Here is a 16,386-nt window from a genome sequence, read left to right as displayed (position 1 = left end):
CAACAATGGACAGAGACACTGCTTGTTTCAGCCAAGATGACACTGTTCCAGACTGTGATATGCTGTGGCCCCGTAGGAAGGACTGGATGAGTCGCCATCCCAGGCGAGTTCCTGAACAATCCCCTGAGGAAGCTCCTTTCCCTTCACGCCTTTATTATTTATTGAAGGAGAGTATATGCTCACAGAACCTGCCCGGCACAGCCATGTGTACATGCCCCTCTGTGCACAGAGGGGCTGCTAAGTTGCCGTCCTCTTGGTCCCTTCATTTTCCACTCTAGAATTATTTTCTAGAGAGGACAGGTCAGAGTTTGCCCGAGCTAAGGCACTAGATATATATGTACATATAGTCCATAGGTGCCGCTGAGACCCCCCACCAGCTCAGCGCCTTAGAGATGCTCCATGGAAAGCCAGCCTACAGCTGTTTCCTGAGGCCCATGGGCCTGCTGGGATGTCCCAGATGCAGGATGGGTAAAGGGCTTCGCAGTACTCTTGTCCCTAGTTAGACCAAAACAGCTCATTCTTAAGCCCAGTTCTTTAGTGCTGTGTCACTAGGAGAAGCAGCCAACCAGCCCGGTACCCCTCACCTCAACAATAGGCTAGAGATGAGCTGAGTGGTCACCCCTGTAGAAGTACTTCTTGCCCACCTCATTTCTAAGGTGGGGGGCCAAGATGTCTCCCCACCCCTTCAAGGTACAAAAGGAAAACACAGACGTGAATGATAGGCTTTTATTAGGGTACCAGGGATCCAGAGCAAAAGTGTGACATTCAGAGCCACTTGTTCCTTCTCCTGCTATGGTATCAGAGTCCTCACAACACTGTCCTCCCCTCACCCTTTGCCCTCACCCACATTCCCTACACCCCCAACCCCAGCATGTCCACTCATGACAGAAATATAGTTAGTGGTGTGTAAGTTTGACTTACTCAGGTTCTTTGCTCCATAATAATCGTCACTTAACCCAGGGAAGTCCTGATTTCACAGACAGCAAGGACAAAGAGAGAGGGAAAGAGGGAGGGAGGGAGGGAGGGAGGGAGGGAGGGAAAGAATTGGGACAAAAGAGGAAATAGAGAAAAAAGACAAGGGGAAGGAAGAATACAGAGCCAGGTAAGCATTAGTGACAGAAGTGTGAAATACTATGAAGACCTATAATTATAGTAAGGTTAAGAATTTTGCTATAGAAAGAATACCCCAGATCAGGTAAGATATGGGTACTTCATACTGCCAAATTTGCTGCCAGAGGGCCTTGGAGCAGACTACCTTTCTGAGGTGGTCTACAGTCTATAGACTAACAGGACAGAACAGGTAGACTGTTCCATCTCTTCCAAGGCTGAGTACCTGCTTTGGCTGAATTTGTACTTACAGAGCCCAGGTCTCTGCTCGGCCCATGTAATCGCCATTTCCCTCTGAGGGTGCACCAAAGACCAGGCAGAATTATCATCATCCCAAGGAGTTTTTGCCTAATAGTGACTCACTCTGTCCAGAGCCTTCAGGGAAAGCTTCATGCAGTGTCAGGTATGGCCTTCAAAGCTGGCCTGAGTTGTGCAGACCATAGGGGATGAGCTCACCTTCTGAAGAATAAGCACTAGGTGGTTTCAACTCTCACCCAAAAGGCAGCCCCTGTCCCTCAGCTGGGCAGCCCAACAGCAAACCCTCCCCAGGCTAGATAAAGCACAGAGGTTCAGAGGCTGACCCGGTGAACTGCGGTGACCTCCCTTTAGACCGTCTCCCACTGCTCACAAACAGAACCCACGGCAGCTGGTGCTTCTTACTGAGCTACCCAGGACCCATCACCCCCATCTGCATGAAGGCCCCTTGGATTGACTAGCTACCACTCCAGACAGTGGTGACCTACGTAGACCATGCCCATACATCAGGCTCACCTAGACAAAGTCAGTCCCCCGCCAGTCCCAACAGCCCAAGACCCCAAGGCCCCTCCTTATGAGGCAGCAGAGGAAAGGCTTACAATTCAGCAGGATGATTAATATATGAGAAGTGTCGCACCAGCTTGACCTGGTGTTTAAGGTGAGGGGCAGAGAAGTTAACTTCTGAGGTGTATGGTAAAATACGAACATTTCTCAGGATTCAGAACATTGGTTCTGAAAAGTCAGTTTATGGCCTTTCCTACCATTTGCTGTTTTTCAATAAATCTTTCTTTAGACAATGTTGAGTAATCCCCCTTCCACGTCAATTCCTTTAGGCAGAAAGGATTTTAGTTTGAAGGCTGGCTCTGTATCTGGGATGACAGTGAGTCTGCTGGAGCCGGGCGTACAACCTGGGTGCCTATGCACGTGCATGTAATTCAGGAAGCAGGTCCGACTCTAGGTGTCCAGGGAAGAAAAGGCTCTTCTCTTAACACAGATGAGTATTTAAAGTTAAGGGAAAGAAAACACAGGAGGAAGAAGCCAGGAGAGCAACACTGAGTCCCTAGACCTGGTTCTCTTGAAAAACCATTCTTCTAAAACTGCTACTGGGGCTGAGAACTGATGATGACCCCAGCAGAGCTTGGTCTGGCACCCTCAATGCCAGTGCCAGGGATGCCCTGGTAGCCAGCCTTGGAACCAGTTGGTCCTTAGAGCCTCCAACATTCTTTCGGAGTGAGCAGCTGGATAAGAGAGAGACCCACTGTCTCCCTGTGCAGACCAATCTCTACACTGACTCTGTAAATAAACAAGGATGACATGCACACACACATGCACCCACGCACGCATGGACAGACGGACACACACACACACACACTTTCCCCATCTTCTTAGAAGGGGAGGTGCAACTGAGGAAGAGAGGGCGGGGCTGCGGACAGTCTGCTCTCTGTACCCTGCTGCTACTTACGTTCCTGTATGCTGCTCTCCTGGGCCATGTTTTCTTTGCTCTTGTAAAATGGAAACTTTCGAGAGAGGCGGAAACTCTTTTTACGTTTCGTTTTGATCGACTGTGAAAGAACATGAAGATGGAGGGGAAGGACAGAAGAAAAAAAAACAGAACAATGGATTTTAAAGCATGCAAGAAAAACTAAAATGGAGACAATGATGAGCTAAATAAAAGACCATCTCTCACAAATGGAATCTATGAGATTAAATGAAAGTTGATGTAAGAGGAAAATCATGTTTACAGGAAAATGTTGTAGGGATGTTAGAGGTTTCTACCTAATCCAGACTCACAGCACTCACTGGCACTTTCTAAAGGACAAAGGTCATTGGACCCTCCTGGACACATGCCCCAAGGTGCCACTGATACACACAGAGTCATCTACTCTGTGTCTCTCTTCCCTCTAGTGCTCCAGAAGTTCTTTGGCCTGCAAAGCTCATAGAAGAAAAGGGGTGAATGACTGAGCCCTCATGCCTCACTGGTCTGATGGGAGGTGGTCGGAGCTCTGAGGCCAGCCTTCCTCGCTGGGTAACAAGGCCAGGTTCTGCTCAGGGTCCCCATAGCTCTGACAGGGTCTGCGGCCAGGGAGATACCCACAGATGGCTTCATGTACCCGGAACAAGGCAGCCTTTCCAGACAGTCCAACTTCAACACATCTTCAAGAGCCAGTAACCCAGGGGGAAGGAGTACAGACTGGACAGAGTTTCAGTGCCCTCTCTCTGCTTTCTAAAAAGCAGTCAGTGTTCTGATAGGACAGAGTCAGCCCCCTGAAAAAAGAGATATTCTGTTGTGTGCCCCAGTTCTCTTAGCCAGCAGACAGACTCCAAGCTTCTTACTCCTCTTCACATATTGCCTGACTTCCTTGGGGATCCCCACTTACCCTATTAGACTCAATCATCCCCGTCCTGGCATGGAACTTCACGGTTTTCAATCGAGCTCTTTCTTTCTTTTCCACCCTGTTTTGGAGTCAGAAAGGAGTCCTGTTACTCACCACCAGTGCATGGTCTCAGCAGCCACCTTTTGGCTCCCTGAGTCATAACTATGTCTTCAGCACCAACTCCACCGAAAAGGAATGATAGAGCACATCCATTGCTCTCAAGCAATTTACAGTCTAATAGGTACAGAAGAAAGCAATACCAGGAAGAGGGCAAGGAAGTCCTCAAGATCATGATCACTCACCTCTTCTTACTGGGGATCACACCGATTTGCTCACTCTCTCCATGCGGGGTCACCAGTCTCGCCTGCCACCACTCATCATCAGACGCATTAATGACGTGCAGAATGTCACCATAAGAGAAGCTGAGCCCCTGGCTTGGCAGGCAGCTGTCCCGAGTTCGATCATAATCAAACAGGGCCCTGAAATACACGGGGAAAAATGAAGTCATCATCCTAACCCTAAATGCCAGGAGCCTGGCACTCTGGAAAGGATGGCAGAGGAAGGCCAACTCAAAGAGTCAGCATGGACCCAGCAGCCTCAGAGCAGACCAGAGGGAATTCTCCAGGAGACTGCATCCTTCCTTCAGTCTTGATGTTACAGATATGTGTCTCTTCTCAAAGAAACATCCCACTTTCCCAAAAAGGGGAATAAGAGAAAATCTTTCATGAGTCCCAATGCCTCTAAGCTTGTATCTAGATACAAGGTAGAGATCCAAAGTAGAACATTCAACAGTCCTCCCCCACACCCACATCCCAGGGAAACAAGTTAGCTCTACCAAAGGGCTTCCCCAGTTTACAAACATATCTTCAAAAAGTAGTTGAAGGCAGGGCATAAAAATATGAACTACAGTCTCAAACAATGAATGGTAAATGCTGCAGAGACCCAAAAGCGAAAAGGACCCTGTGTGCTGAGACAACGAAGGAAAAAGCTAAGGCTGACATTCACCCACACAATGATAAAGTTGAAAGGATGCTTTAAAGAAGGCTCTGAGTTTAATCTCTCATCTTACATGGAGGGAGAGGGAGGTTCAGGGAGGAAGAGTAATGGGACCCAGATCACACACCTACCTAACCTAGGACAGTGGCCATGTCCTCTGACCAGCCATGCAGGGTAGAGTGATAAAGAAGGTGGGAAAAGGTAGGAAGGGAACTATAACATACAGGCTTGAGAAAAAGGAGGGAGGAACCCAGCTTGGCTGTAGCTGCAAGTCCTAGGAAAGGAAGTTGGAAATAAAGGTCTGGGGCAAATTTTGGAAGGCCCTGAATATATTTGATCCAGTAGCCCCTGAAGATTTGAGAGTAGGGAAGCAACACATCAAAAGAGCCTTAGGAACATTAATCCACCCTCATATACAACAGGATGATCATGTGGAGTGGGGTGGATTTGAAGGCAAATTTAAAGCAAAACTACAAGCTCAAATCCTTCAGGATCCATCGCTGACTCTGGCTCTGGTGAAGCTGGCACTTCACACCAGAGCCCCCTGCTTCAGGGAAGAAACTCACCTGAATAAAAGGGTCTACTGTTCTCATCCACCGGATCTCTGCTCAGAGTCACTGTGAATGGTGATTTCAGCGAGAAGTTTGTGTTTTTCTACTTGCCATTGAGGCTCTCTTTTTTACATTCTCTGTTAACACCTTTGTACACACAGCTCAGTGCATTTCCCAGAACTAGTTCCAAGATTTAGGCTTCTACCTGCAGTTCAGTGGTCTGTGGCTGGGCTGGAAGCTGCAGAGTAAAACCCACTATTTCCCCACATGCAGGCCCAAATGAAATACAGAAGGCAGTAAAAGTGTGCAGAGTGAAATTTCCACCTACTTTTCAAGTTTCTTAAAACAGGAGTCTTAAGAAATCAGTATCAAATTATTTAAAAATCCAAATACCCAAACTCTGACATAAAGCCCTTTATCTCCCTCAATTTATACACTCAAAGCAGTAAGGAGGGAGGCCGGGCCAGCAGATCAAGGAGACACTCTGTCCAAGAGGTTTTTTCCTGGCTCCGATCACATCTGAATGCATTTGCCCCGCATTCGAAACGGAGTTTCCTAAAGCAAGGAAGGCATTCTGTAGAATGTGCCTACAAAGACGGGCGTGAAGACCTTATTCTAAGTGACAATGAGAGACACTCAATGTCATTCTGGGCTTCAAAGATCAAAACAAATGTAGTAAGGAAAAGAACAGAACTTAGATTAAGCACAAATTAGTTTGGGGAGGGAAGAAGGAAGATGTTAAAATGAATTAGGAGATTAGGATGAGGCTGTAAACACTGGAAGGGAGAGCTTACTGGTGATAATCCAGGGACAAATTCTAGCACTCTGCAGAACCATGTCTGACCTTTGCCAACAGCAGTAAGAAGCTGGAGCACATATGATCAAGTTGATATAAACACGTCTTCTGGATGTCAGGAAGCCAATTACTGGTCATTTTGGTCATTTTTAAAACATCTGAGATTGAAATAAAACTAACATGCTAGGTCACTTCCAAGAGGAATTTCATATCCCTTACTGTACTAAGACACATGTGCCATGAGCTAAGTAACGACGAGGTGAGCGTGGGTTGCAGTCACCGGGAAGTCGGCAGTGAACACCACACACCGGCAGCGGCGCCGTCTGCCTTGCCTTTACCCACAGGCACAGAAGCCTTTTACAACTTTTCTTTCAAAAATACAAGTCAACATAAAAACAAACTGCATTCAAATTTTTGTGCTGTTTCTTTTTCTTTTCTAACACATTTTGAAATCACTGCTTCTTCTTGCTATTTGTTGGTTACTTTTTATTTTTACATTTTAGACATTAGATACTGGTTTTCTTTATTTCTTTTTCTTTCCTTTATTTATTTGAGAGAGAGAGAGAGAGAGATCACGGGGCGGGGGGGGGGGGGGAACAGACCCCCCACGGAGCAGGGAGCCCGATGCAGGACTTGATCCCATAACCCCGAGATCATGACCTGAGCCTAAGGCAGATGCTTAACCCACTGACCCACCCAGGCGCTACAAGATGTTAGTTTTCAATAGCACTCACCTATCCTTTTGCCCCTGTCCTCCCAATTTAGTTATATCACATTTTGGGGGGATAAACAATATTTAATTTTACAGTATTATATAAACAGTGTCCATAGATGACTCCCTTTCCTTTCCTGTAAGGTTTTTCTATGGCTTCTTTCCTGCCAGAAATACTTTATTTTTTATCTGATTATTTTTCTACATCCCTATTATTTTGTAGCTTGTCTAACACAGAGATCTATTTAGATTTACTTTTTTCTTTTTAAAAAAAAATTATTTGACAGAGAGACACAGTGAGAGAGGGAACACAAGACAGGGGAGAGGGAGAGGGAGAAGGAAGCTTCCCGCCGAGCAGGGAGCCCAATGAAGGGCTCCATCCCAGGACCCTGGGATCATGACCCGAGCCAAAGGCAGACGCTTAACTGACTGAGCCACCCAGGTGCCCCAGATTCACTGTTTCTTTCTGTTATAGCCAAAATATTTGAAAGCAGTTTCCTTTGTAGAGCCAGAAAAGAGGAGAATAGGAAAAGGATTAATTTTTTTGGTATATGTTACTCTAGTATTTGAGATTTTATACTATTTATACTATTCCTATGAATTAAATTTCATTAAAAATTAAATTAATATAAGCTCATTATAGATTATTTGAAAAACATGAAGTCTAAAAACAGAAAAATCGCATTTAATATAACTCGGAACAGTTGTTCATATTGTTGGGATACTATATAACATTGTGTAATAAGTACACAGAAAACAGATTTCACTGAGACATGGTGTGTATGTACAATTTGGCAACCTTAGTTGTCACTTGAAATTTTATCATTAATATTTTTCATATCATTGACTACTCATCAAAATTAATATTCTTAAAAGATGATACTTGAAAAAAGATGATCCTGAAGAATACTTAAGGATATTCATTAATTAAACAAGTATTTTTGAGTATCTAATATGCTCAGGCACTCTTCTGGGTGTTTAAAGGGGACAAAAAAGTGAAGGAAGTACCTGGCTTGAGTCATTTACTTCCGGTAAGGAACATGTTTGGCTCTAAGTTCCCCAGCAAACAAGGCCAAAAAGGGCTGTTTCCCAATATAAAGTGGTCCCCAAGTTTATCTGGATTTTGTTTGATGGATTTGTGTGGATGAGGAACACTGAACAACCAAATAAAGCATGTTTTTAAACTATGATTTTGTTAAAGACATAGCAGCACATGTGCATTTGAAATGAAAGAAATGAATTTGAGATTCTGAACCACAATGTCATTCTCAGTTGAGAATGTAAAATGAATGAACAAGAATTTCCTTTTCTATCAATCAGAACTACAAATGGAAAAAGAGCTTTGCAGGACATCGGAGCCTCAGAAGTCTCTAAGTTTCTTTCCAGCTCTAGCATTTCACGAGTTCAAGTCTTTCCTAGGTCTTCTCTACCAGGTTAAACATACCCAATTCCCTCCCCAGTCCTGCCACTGTCACCATGGTGATTTCTTTTCCAAATCCACAATGTGGATTTTCTTTAAATCCATTTTCTCTCTTTGGCTGCCAAAATTTTATTTGACTACGAGCTAGAAAACATCCTCAGAGATGACAGAAAGCAGGCCCAGAGGTGCACAGGGCCTCATCTAGAGTTGTGTGGTGGGCGACTCTCACACTGGGGCTCTTAAATCTCAAAAATTTCATGAGGTATAAGTCACAGTCACATTACAACCTCCCCCTAGAAAGCTAACTCCCACTTGGCTATGTCTTAAAAAATACCTTTATTCCATTATTTAAACATTCACTTTATGTATTTTGTGTGGGGCACTGTGTTTAATAGGTGAGAGACACAGAAGCAAGGTTAAATCTTGGCCTTGGAGTGTGGGGGCCAAGTATGTGGTAGTGAGAGGCAGGAAGGCGAGATAAGCCAAGGCCTAAAAGCATTCAGAGAGAGCATAGGTCACATCTAACTCGGGGAAGCTATGAGGGACGGGTTGACTTTTGAACTGGGCCTCAGTGAAGGTTCAGGATTTCAAGAGAAACATGGGGAGACGCCCTTCTGGCTAGAAAGAACAGCATAAGCAAAGGCTTGGAGGCAAGCAACCCAGGGTGTATAGTGAGGTCGGCAGCACCCATATTTGGTTGTAGTGCGAGGCGCTTGGTCTGCAGTCCAGCTAAGGAGTTTGGCATTCGCTTGGTAGGCCTTGTGAGACCGACTTCACAGCCTTGCCTTTTTTCTTGTTACCAGCCTAAACATTCATGTGGAAGGTACAATTAAAAGAGAACAAGGGGTGCTTGGCTGGCTCAGTTGGTAGAGCACATAACTCTTCATCTCAGGGTTGTGAGTTCAAGCCCCACATTGGGCATAGGGTGAAAGAAAGGAAGAAAGGAGGGAGAGGGAGAGAGAGAGGGAGGAAGGGAGAGAGAGTGAAAGAGAAGAAAGGAGGAAGAAGGAAGGAAGAAATTAAAAGAGAACAGGCTGAGGGGCGCCTGGGTGGCTCAGTGGGTTAAAGCCTCTGCCTTCGGCTCAGGTCATGATCCCAGAGTCCTGGGATAGAGCCCTGCATTGGGCTCTCTGCTCAGCAGGGAGCCTGCTCCCCCCCCCACCCCACCTGCCTCTCTGCCTACTTGTGATCTCTGTCAAATAAATAAATAAAATCTTTAAAAAAAATAAAAGAGAACAGGCTGAATAGTAAACTAAAACCACCTTTCAAATGATGTATATTTCATGTAATCAAAAAAGTATGTAAATTAGACCTTAATGAATTTTTTAAAGATTTTATTTATTTGACAGACAGAGATTACGAGTAGGCAGAGAGAGAGAGAGAGAGGAGGAAGCAGGCTCCCTGCTGAGCAGAGAGCCTGATGTGGGGCTTGATCCCAGGACCCTGGGATCATGACCTGAGCCAAAGGAAGAGGCTTTATTTAACCCACTGAGCCACCCAGGCATCCCTAGACCTTAATGAATTTGAGGGGCACCTGGGTGGTGCAGTTAGTTAAGTGTCCAACTCCCGATTTCAGCTCAAGTCATGATCTCAGGGTCATTAGATCAAGCCCCACAGTGGGCTCCATGCCCAGTGTGGAATCTGCTTCAGTTTCTCTCTCCCTCTGCCCCTCTCACCACCCTGTCTCTCTCTCTCTCAAATAAATAAGTAAATGAGTCTTTAATAATTTTTTTAAAACTTTAACTTTGAAAAAGTATCGACCACCTATGTGAGATCTTTAAGAAGTATGCTAAACTGTGGCCATCTAGCAGTGATGATCTCTCTTAGGAACAGCCTAGTACCTAAAAGTGACAAGGACTGGCTCCTTGCTACAAATGCCTCAACCTGGAACTGGTAAGAGGATGAAGGAGCACCTTTCTCCACAACATGGATATATCCTATCCACCCTTTTTTATCCTTAGGGCAAGCACTAGAGAAAATCAAGGCAGATACCATACCACTTCCCCCTTTTTAAAAAATTTTATTTTTTCAGTGTTCCAAGATTCATTGTTTATGCACCACACTCAGTGCTCCATGCAATCAGTGCCCTCCTTAATACCCACCACCAGGCTCAACCATCCCCCACCCCCTCCCCTCTAAAATGCTCAATTTGTTTCTCAGAGTCCACAGTGTCTCATGCTTCGTCTCCCCCTCCGATTTCCCCCAATTTTCTTTTTCTTTCCTTCCCCTAATGTCCTCCATGTTATTCCTTATGCTCCACAAGTAAGTGAAACCATATGATAAATTGACTTTCTCTGCTTGACTTATTTCACTCAGCATAATCTCCTCCAGTCCCGTCCATGTTGATACAAAAGTTGGTATTTATCCTTTCTGATGGAGGCATAATACTCCATTGTATACATGGTCCATTCATCTGTTGAAGGGCATCTTGGCTCTTTCCATAGTTTGGCTATTGTGGGCATACCATCCCTTTATTTTTTTTTATTTTAAAGATTTTATTTTATTTATTTGACAGAGAGAGAGATCACAAGTAGGCAGAGAGGCAGGCAGAGAGAGAGGAGGAAGCAGGCTCCCCGCGGAGCAGAGAGCCCGACGCGGGGCTCGATCCCAGGACCCTGAGGTCATGACCTGAGCCGAAGGCAGCGGCTTAATCCACTGAGCCACCCAGGTGCCCCCCATACCATCCCTTTTAAATCAGACCGAATCACTGTCCTGAAACTAAAATCCTATACATGGAAGGCCCAGATGATACAGCAACAAAACTTTTCAATCTCCGACTCAAACATCAGTGAGCCGGAAAAAAGCAAACCAATACCTGTCTCCAGAAACCTGAAGCCACATTTAACCCCTCTGGTACCTTGGTCCCACCCCATGTATGTGAGTTTATTGACAAGAAGGTGTGTTGGGAAACTAGAAGCCTCAGAAACCTCTTATTCTTTCTGCGTCTAGATAAAAAGAACTTCATAAAAGCCTCTGAGTTGACAACTGGTCAGTTCAGAGGGAAACACTATGTGAGGAGAGAACAAAGCTATGGAAATATTACCATCTACAGCCTAAGATCACAGTAAGTGGTCTACATAAAAGATTATTCTTCAGCCCTGAATATGTTCCTCCTTGGTTATGGCCACGTGCCTCTGTGAAGCAAGGGAAAGCCAGATCTTGGGTTTTCCTGCCACTTTTTTTTTTTTTTTTTAAAGATTTTATTTATTTATTTGACAGAGAGAGATCACAAGTAGGCAGAGAGGCAGGCAGAGAGAGAGGGAAGCAGGCTCCCTGCCGAGCAGAGAGCCCGATGCGGGACTCGATCCCAGGACCCTGAGATCATGACCTGAGCCGAAGGCAGCGGCCTAAACCACTGAGCCACCCAGGTGCCCCAACTTTTTTTTTTTTAAAGATTTTATTTATTTATTTGACAGAGAGATCACAAGTAGGCAGAGAGGCAGGCAGAGAGAGAGGAGGAAGCAGGCTCCCTGCAGAGCAGAGAGCCCGACGCGGGGCTCGATCCCAGGACCCTGAGATCATGACCCGAGCCGAAGACAGGCCAGAAAAACACCAACCTCTCTTGAAAGCAGGACAAAGACTGGCCCAGAGGAAATGTGGCATGTAAAAACAAAGTGAAAATGGGCAACGAATCCACCTTCCGGAGCCAAGTCACACCAGCAGGAAAAGCAGATGCTCACTTCCCAGGGTCTGCAGGTTGGGGTTCCGGAGCTAGGCTTCAGCATGGCAGCTTTAAATGCCGCTGCCCATCTTCCTAAGGAAAAAGTACTGCCAAAAGTCTTGAAAGATGTGTTGTGTAAGTGGTGACCTTTCAAACAGTATCCCCTAAGAGCTGCGTGCACCTGCCCACATAATACACGTGCCCTGGGGGACTTTGCCTAATCTTCCCTTCAGCTGGGACCTTACTGCCCCACCGGAATGCAGGAAGATAATCAGCTCCAAGTAAACAGATTACCAGGCCAAAGTCTCTGCAGTTCAGATCCTAAATTGTGCAGTTTGGGTCTAAAAGATCCAGAAAAATCAGAAGCACCTGGCACAGCCACCTCAGCATCTTGGTGAACAGGAATGCAAAGAAAATGGCTACTACCAAGGAAACTGGTCAGGCAGGTTTCTCCAAGCAAAATAAACAAGAGCTTTTCAGCCTCAAAGACCAGTGGCTGCTCCTGCTGTGCTCACCTAGTACCTTGCCTACCCCTCTGCCCATGGCTCTGTATGGCCTGGGGAGGTGGGGGGTGGGCTCGGTCGGTCCCCTCTCACCTGCATTAGCTCCCCCGAGTCCCACCCTTCTTTATGACCCTGCCCACTCCAAATTTCTTTCTTCCAAATTCATACTATGTATTTAGCAATGACCTTTTTAAATGTTTTCCATTTAAGGTTATTTAACTCTTGCAGTTTTAAAATCTTTTCGTAGTATATCATCAAAGGGAATCCCTTTGCAGACCAAGGCCATATCTGATGCTCACAAATGGTGGAGGAGATCAGGTTAGGAGAGTGGGGCATAAAACACCCTCCCAGTTACTCTCCAGGTGCTTTTCCCTCCCATGCCAGCTGGGATATAAGACACTGCTTTCTTCCTCTGGACAGTACTACAGGCTGAATGTTTGTGTTCCACCAAAGCTCGTACCTCGAGGCCCTAACCTTCCAGGTGATGATATTTGGAGATGGACTGGGAAGTAATTCGGTTCACGTAGCATCTTGCGGGAGATAGCTCTCCTATGAGAAGAGGAAGAGACAAGGAGAATCTCTCTCCCTCTCTCTCTCTCCTTGCATGCACCCAGGAAAGGTCAAGTGAGGACATAGCAAGAAGGTGGCCATCTACAAGCCAGGAAAGTTGCACGAGGGGTGTTGCTCACCAGAACCTGAATCTACTGGACTTCCAAGTGTCCAAAACTGTGAGAAATAAACATCTGTTGTTTAAGCTATCCAGTCTATGGTACTTTGTTACAGCAGCCTGAGCTTCAGAATGTACCAGATGAAAGGCACATATTATTTGAAAACCGAGCAGCCCCTCTCTTGCCTGTTCCATGTGAAGCATGCACTGAGAGTTACAAAGCAATAGTCACTCATCAGCTCTTGACCTTACTGAGAGAGCTAAAATTGCTAGCAGCTTCTGCAAAGCAACCTAAAAGCCCAAACTTGAGTACTCAGGTTGATACAAGATGAGTCATCTCAAGAGGCACAAGTGCCCCTGATAGCAAGTCAGGTCTTTGTGGCTCTGTGCAGAAGGGAACATGGAGAACAAGGAAGGACACTGTTGTCCTTAGTCTACTTCAAAGTCTCGGGCCTTAAAGGTCAGTTATGACGTTAGATGGGCAGTCAAGGAGCAACTGCCCTGCAGTATATGAACATTTGGGGTCACAACACCTCTTGGGTCAGCTGAGGGGATTATAAGCACAGGTCCAGGAATGCTCTTTGGGGAATGTGCTCTAGCAACAGGCAGTTCAAGAACCACTGACATAGGAAAACTCTGTCCCACCCTCTGGTAGCCCGGAACACACAGAAATTGCTATTGCTTTTTTTTTTTTTTAAAGAATTTTATTTATTTGACAGAGAGAGATCACAAGTAGGCAGAGAGGCAGGCAGAGAGAGAGGAGGAAGCAGGCTCCCCGCGGAGCAGAGAGCCGGATGCGGGGCTTGATCCCAAGATCATGACCTGAGCCCAAGGCAGAGGCTTTAACCCACTGAGCCACCCAGGTGCCCCACTATTGCTTTTTAAGATGTGTATTATTATCACCCCCAAATTCTGTCAGACAGTGAAGCCTGCCAGAATCATCTCACTAGCATTTTAATCCACTACTGAAACACATTAATGAACAAGACAAAGTCAGTCTCTCCTAAGCACCATGCTGGGCTATAAGCACAGGACAGTTACACAATTAATGTCTGCTTAATGATGAGACGGAGCCTTTTCTGGCTTTCTTTGATGACCAAGCCAATCTTTTTTTATTAAGATTTTATTTATTTTTTTGACAGAGAGAAACACAGTAAGAGAGGGAATACAAGGAGGGGGAGTGGGAGAGGGAGAAGCAGGCTCCCTGCTGAGCAGGGAGCCCCCATGCAGGGCTCGATCCCAGGACTCTGGGATCCTAACTTGAGCTGAAGGCAGAGACTTAACCAACTGAGTCACCCAGGTGCCCCCAAGCCAATATTTCTGACACGGTTTCTGGAATGGAGACTACAGATGCCCCGGCATGATTTCCTTCCTCGAGTGGGAAGCAGACCGGGATGGTAGATGGCCAGCCGGGAGGCCGGGACTCCCCAAAGGTCTGTCTGATATTGTCCTGTGGCTGTGAAGAATGTACCCAGCCTGACCAGAAGAGACTTGCAAATGTTCATTCTACAAATATACTCTCAGGCTTCTGGGCAGCCTTTGGAGAACAAGGTCATTCATTCATTCATTCATTCAAGAAACAGACAAAAAAAAGAACATCCAAGTTTAGAACTTGGAGGGTCCCTGGAACTCTCACCTACCCTGTGTCTTTCTGTACTCCCTTCACATCAGAATGACCTGAATTAAACACCCCAACCACCCTGATCCTGAGCAAGAGGCTCAAGAGAGGCCTACTTCTGTGAACTTTTCCAGTGTGGAGGGTAAATTCACTAGCAGAGCAAAAGTCATAGTGTGGGCAGAAAGATGGGCTCCACTCATCCTACGTATTGAAGGATCTACACCATTGAAGAGATGAGGTTACTGTGGTGAAGGCTGGGGAAGGCCTTTCCATTAAGTCACTAGTGATCTTAAAACCAAGTCACATTCTCCAAAGACTGCAATCTTTCCTTCTTTCCCATTCCCGGGTCCCCTGCTCTGCAAACTCCATCTCCCCTCTCCTGTTAGTACAGCTGCGGCTCCCTAGGGCTCCAACTGCTATAGGCTCGGTGACACTGACAGAGAGTGCTGCTTGTTTGGCAACCCATGCACACCAGAGAATAATAGACACTTGTGAGAAGGGAAGGGAGAAGAAACATATCAGAGGGGAAACAATAGCCAAAAGAATCAGAGGTGAAACCCCAACCGAAAAGGTCTCTTTTCACTCAAACCACCTGCTGCACAGTGTCTTCTGTATAGCTGGCAAGCTGCCGAAGGGCAGGACCCACATCCGCTGCTTCCTTGAATCTACCTCCACCACCATGCCCCGAGTCTCCGCCCTGTGCTTTCCTGCTTTCCACACAGTAGGAGCTACCGTAAGTGTCATGTTAGGTTGATCAAGGGAAACAGAAATAAATAGCTACTGTGACAAATAATTGGTTATTCCTGAGTGTTTTGATTGCTTGTTTAAAAAAAAAAAAGAATACATTTCCCCAAACCCATTGACTCCAAAACAATAAAAGAGGATCCTGGGGATCTGTATTTTTTCTAGTATGCCGGCTGATTCCTATCAGCAAGTTTGGGAAATGCTGAAAGACCCACGCTCCATGGTCAGAACAACCAGGTTGAAATTCCAGTTTTGGAACTTCTTGGCCGTCTAACTGGAGTCTCTGTTTTCTAATCTATAAAATGAGAATAATGTCTACTTTGCAGCATTATTTAAAGGACTTTAACTGGGGCACCTGGGTGGCTCAGTGGGTTAAAGCCTCTGCCTTTGGCTCGGGTCATGATCCCTGGGTCCTGAGATCGAGCCCCACATCGGGCTCTCTGCTCACTGGGGAGCCTGCTTCCCCCTCTTTCTCTGCCTGCCTCTGCCTACTTGTGATCTCTGTCTGTCAAATAAATAAATAAAATCTTTTTTAAAAAGGCTATAAAAAAATAAAGGACTTTAACCACAATTTAAGAGGGTCACAAAGCCCCTAATGCATATATGTTCCCTGTTTGTTTCCCTTTATCCTGAAGACATCACAGAACTACTGAAAACTTCTGATTAGATTATGTCCGGATTGTTGCTTTAGCTTCAAGCCCCTTTTAAAACAACGAGGCAAATGGCAAATGGGTGCCCGGCCTCTTCTGAAACACCTCCAGTAACAGAAGATCAAATTTACTACCTCCGGAAGCAGTCCATTCCATTTTCAGACAGTCTTAATCATCAGCTCTTTTTTTCCTTCTGTGGAGCTCAGATATGCCTTGGGTGACAGAACAAATCTAATCCCATTTCCACATGATAGGGTGATGCAATTAACTTCGATAAGGAAATTGAGGAGCAGCAGGTGTGTGGGGGGGTTCAATTTTGAACACACTGGTG

General features: G+C 45.7%; 1 protein-coding gene across 7 annotated transcripts in view; it reads right to left on the bottom strand.

Annotated features, from left to right (window-relative positions):
• DLG3 (discs large MAGUK scaffold protein 3) overlaps nt 1–16,386 on the bottom strand; it is a 55,507-nt gene that overhangs the window by 8,699 nt on the left and 30,422 nt on the right. For 5 of the 7 annotated variants that reach the window (XM_045995323.1, XM_045995324.1, XM_045995329.1 and 2 more), the window contains 3 exons: nt 4,040–4,216; nt 3,741–3,816; nt 2,825–2,924 (listed from right to left, as the gene is read on the bottom strand). In XM_045995323.1, the coding sequence (XP_045851279.1) occupies nt 2,825–2,924; nt 3,741–3,816; nt 4,040–4,216 (353 nt within the window). Of the gene's footprint in view, nt 1–921; nt 968–2,824; nt 2,925–3,740; nt 3,817–4,039; nt 4,217–16,386 lie in introns of all 7 variants that reach the window. The other 2 variants (XM_045995325.1, XM_045995326.1) reach the window with 1 other exon arrangement.

This window comes from Meles meles, chromosome X (genome assembly GCF_922984935.1).
Source record: "Meles meles chromosome X, mMelMel3.1 paternal haplotype, whole genome shotgun sequence".
Lineage (NCBI taxonomy): Eukaryota > Metazoa > Chordata > Mammalia > Carnivora > Mustelidae > Meles > Meles meles.
This window is presented reverse-complemented; position numbering and strand designations above follow the sequence as displayed.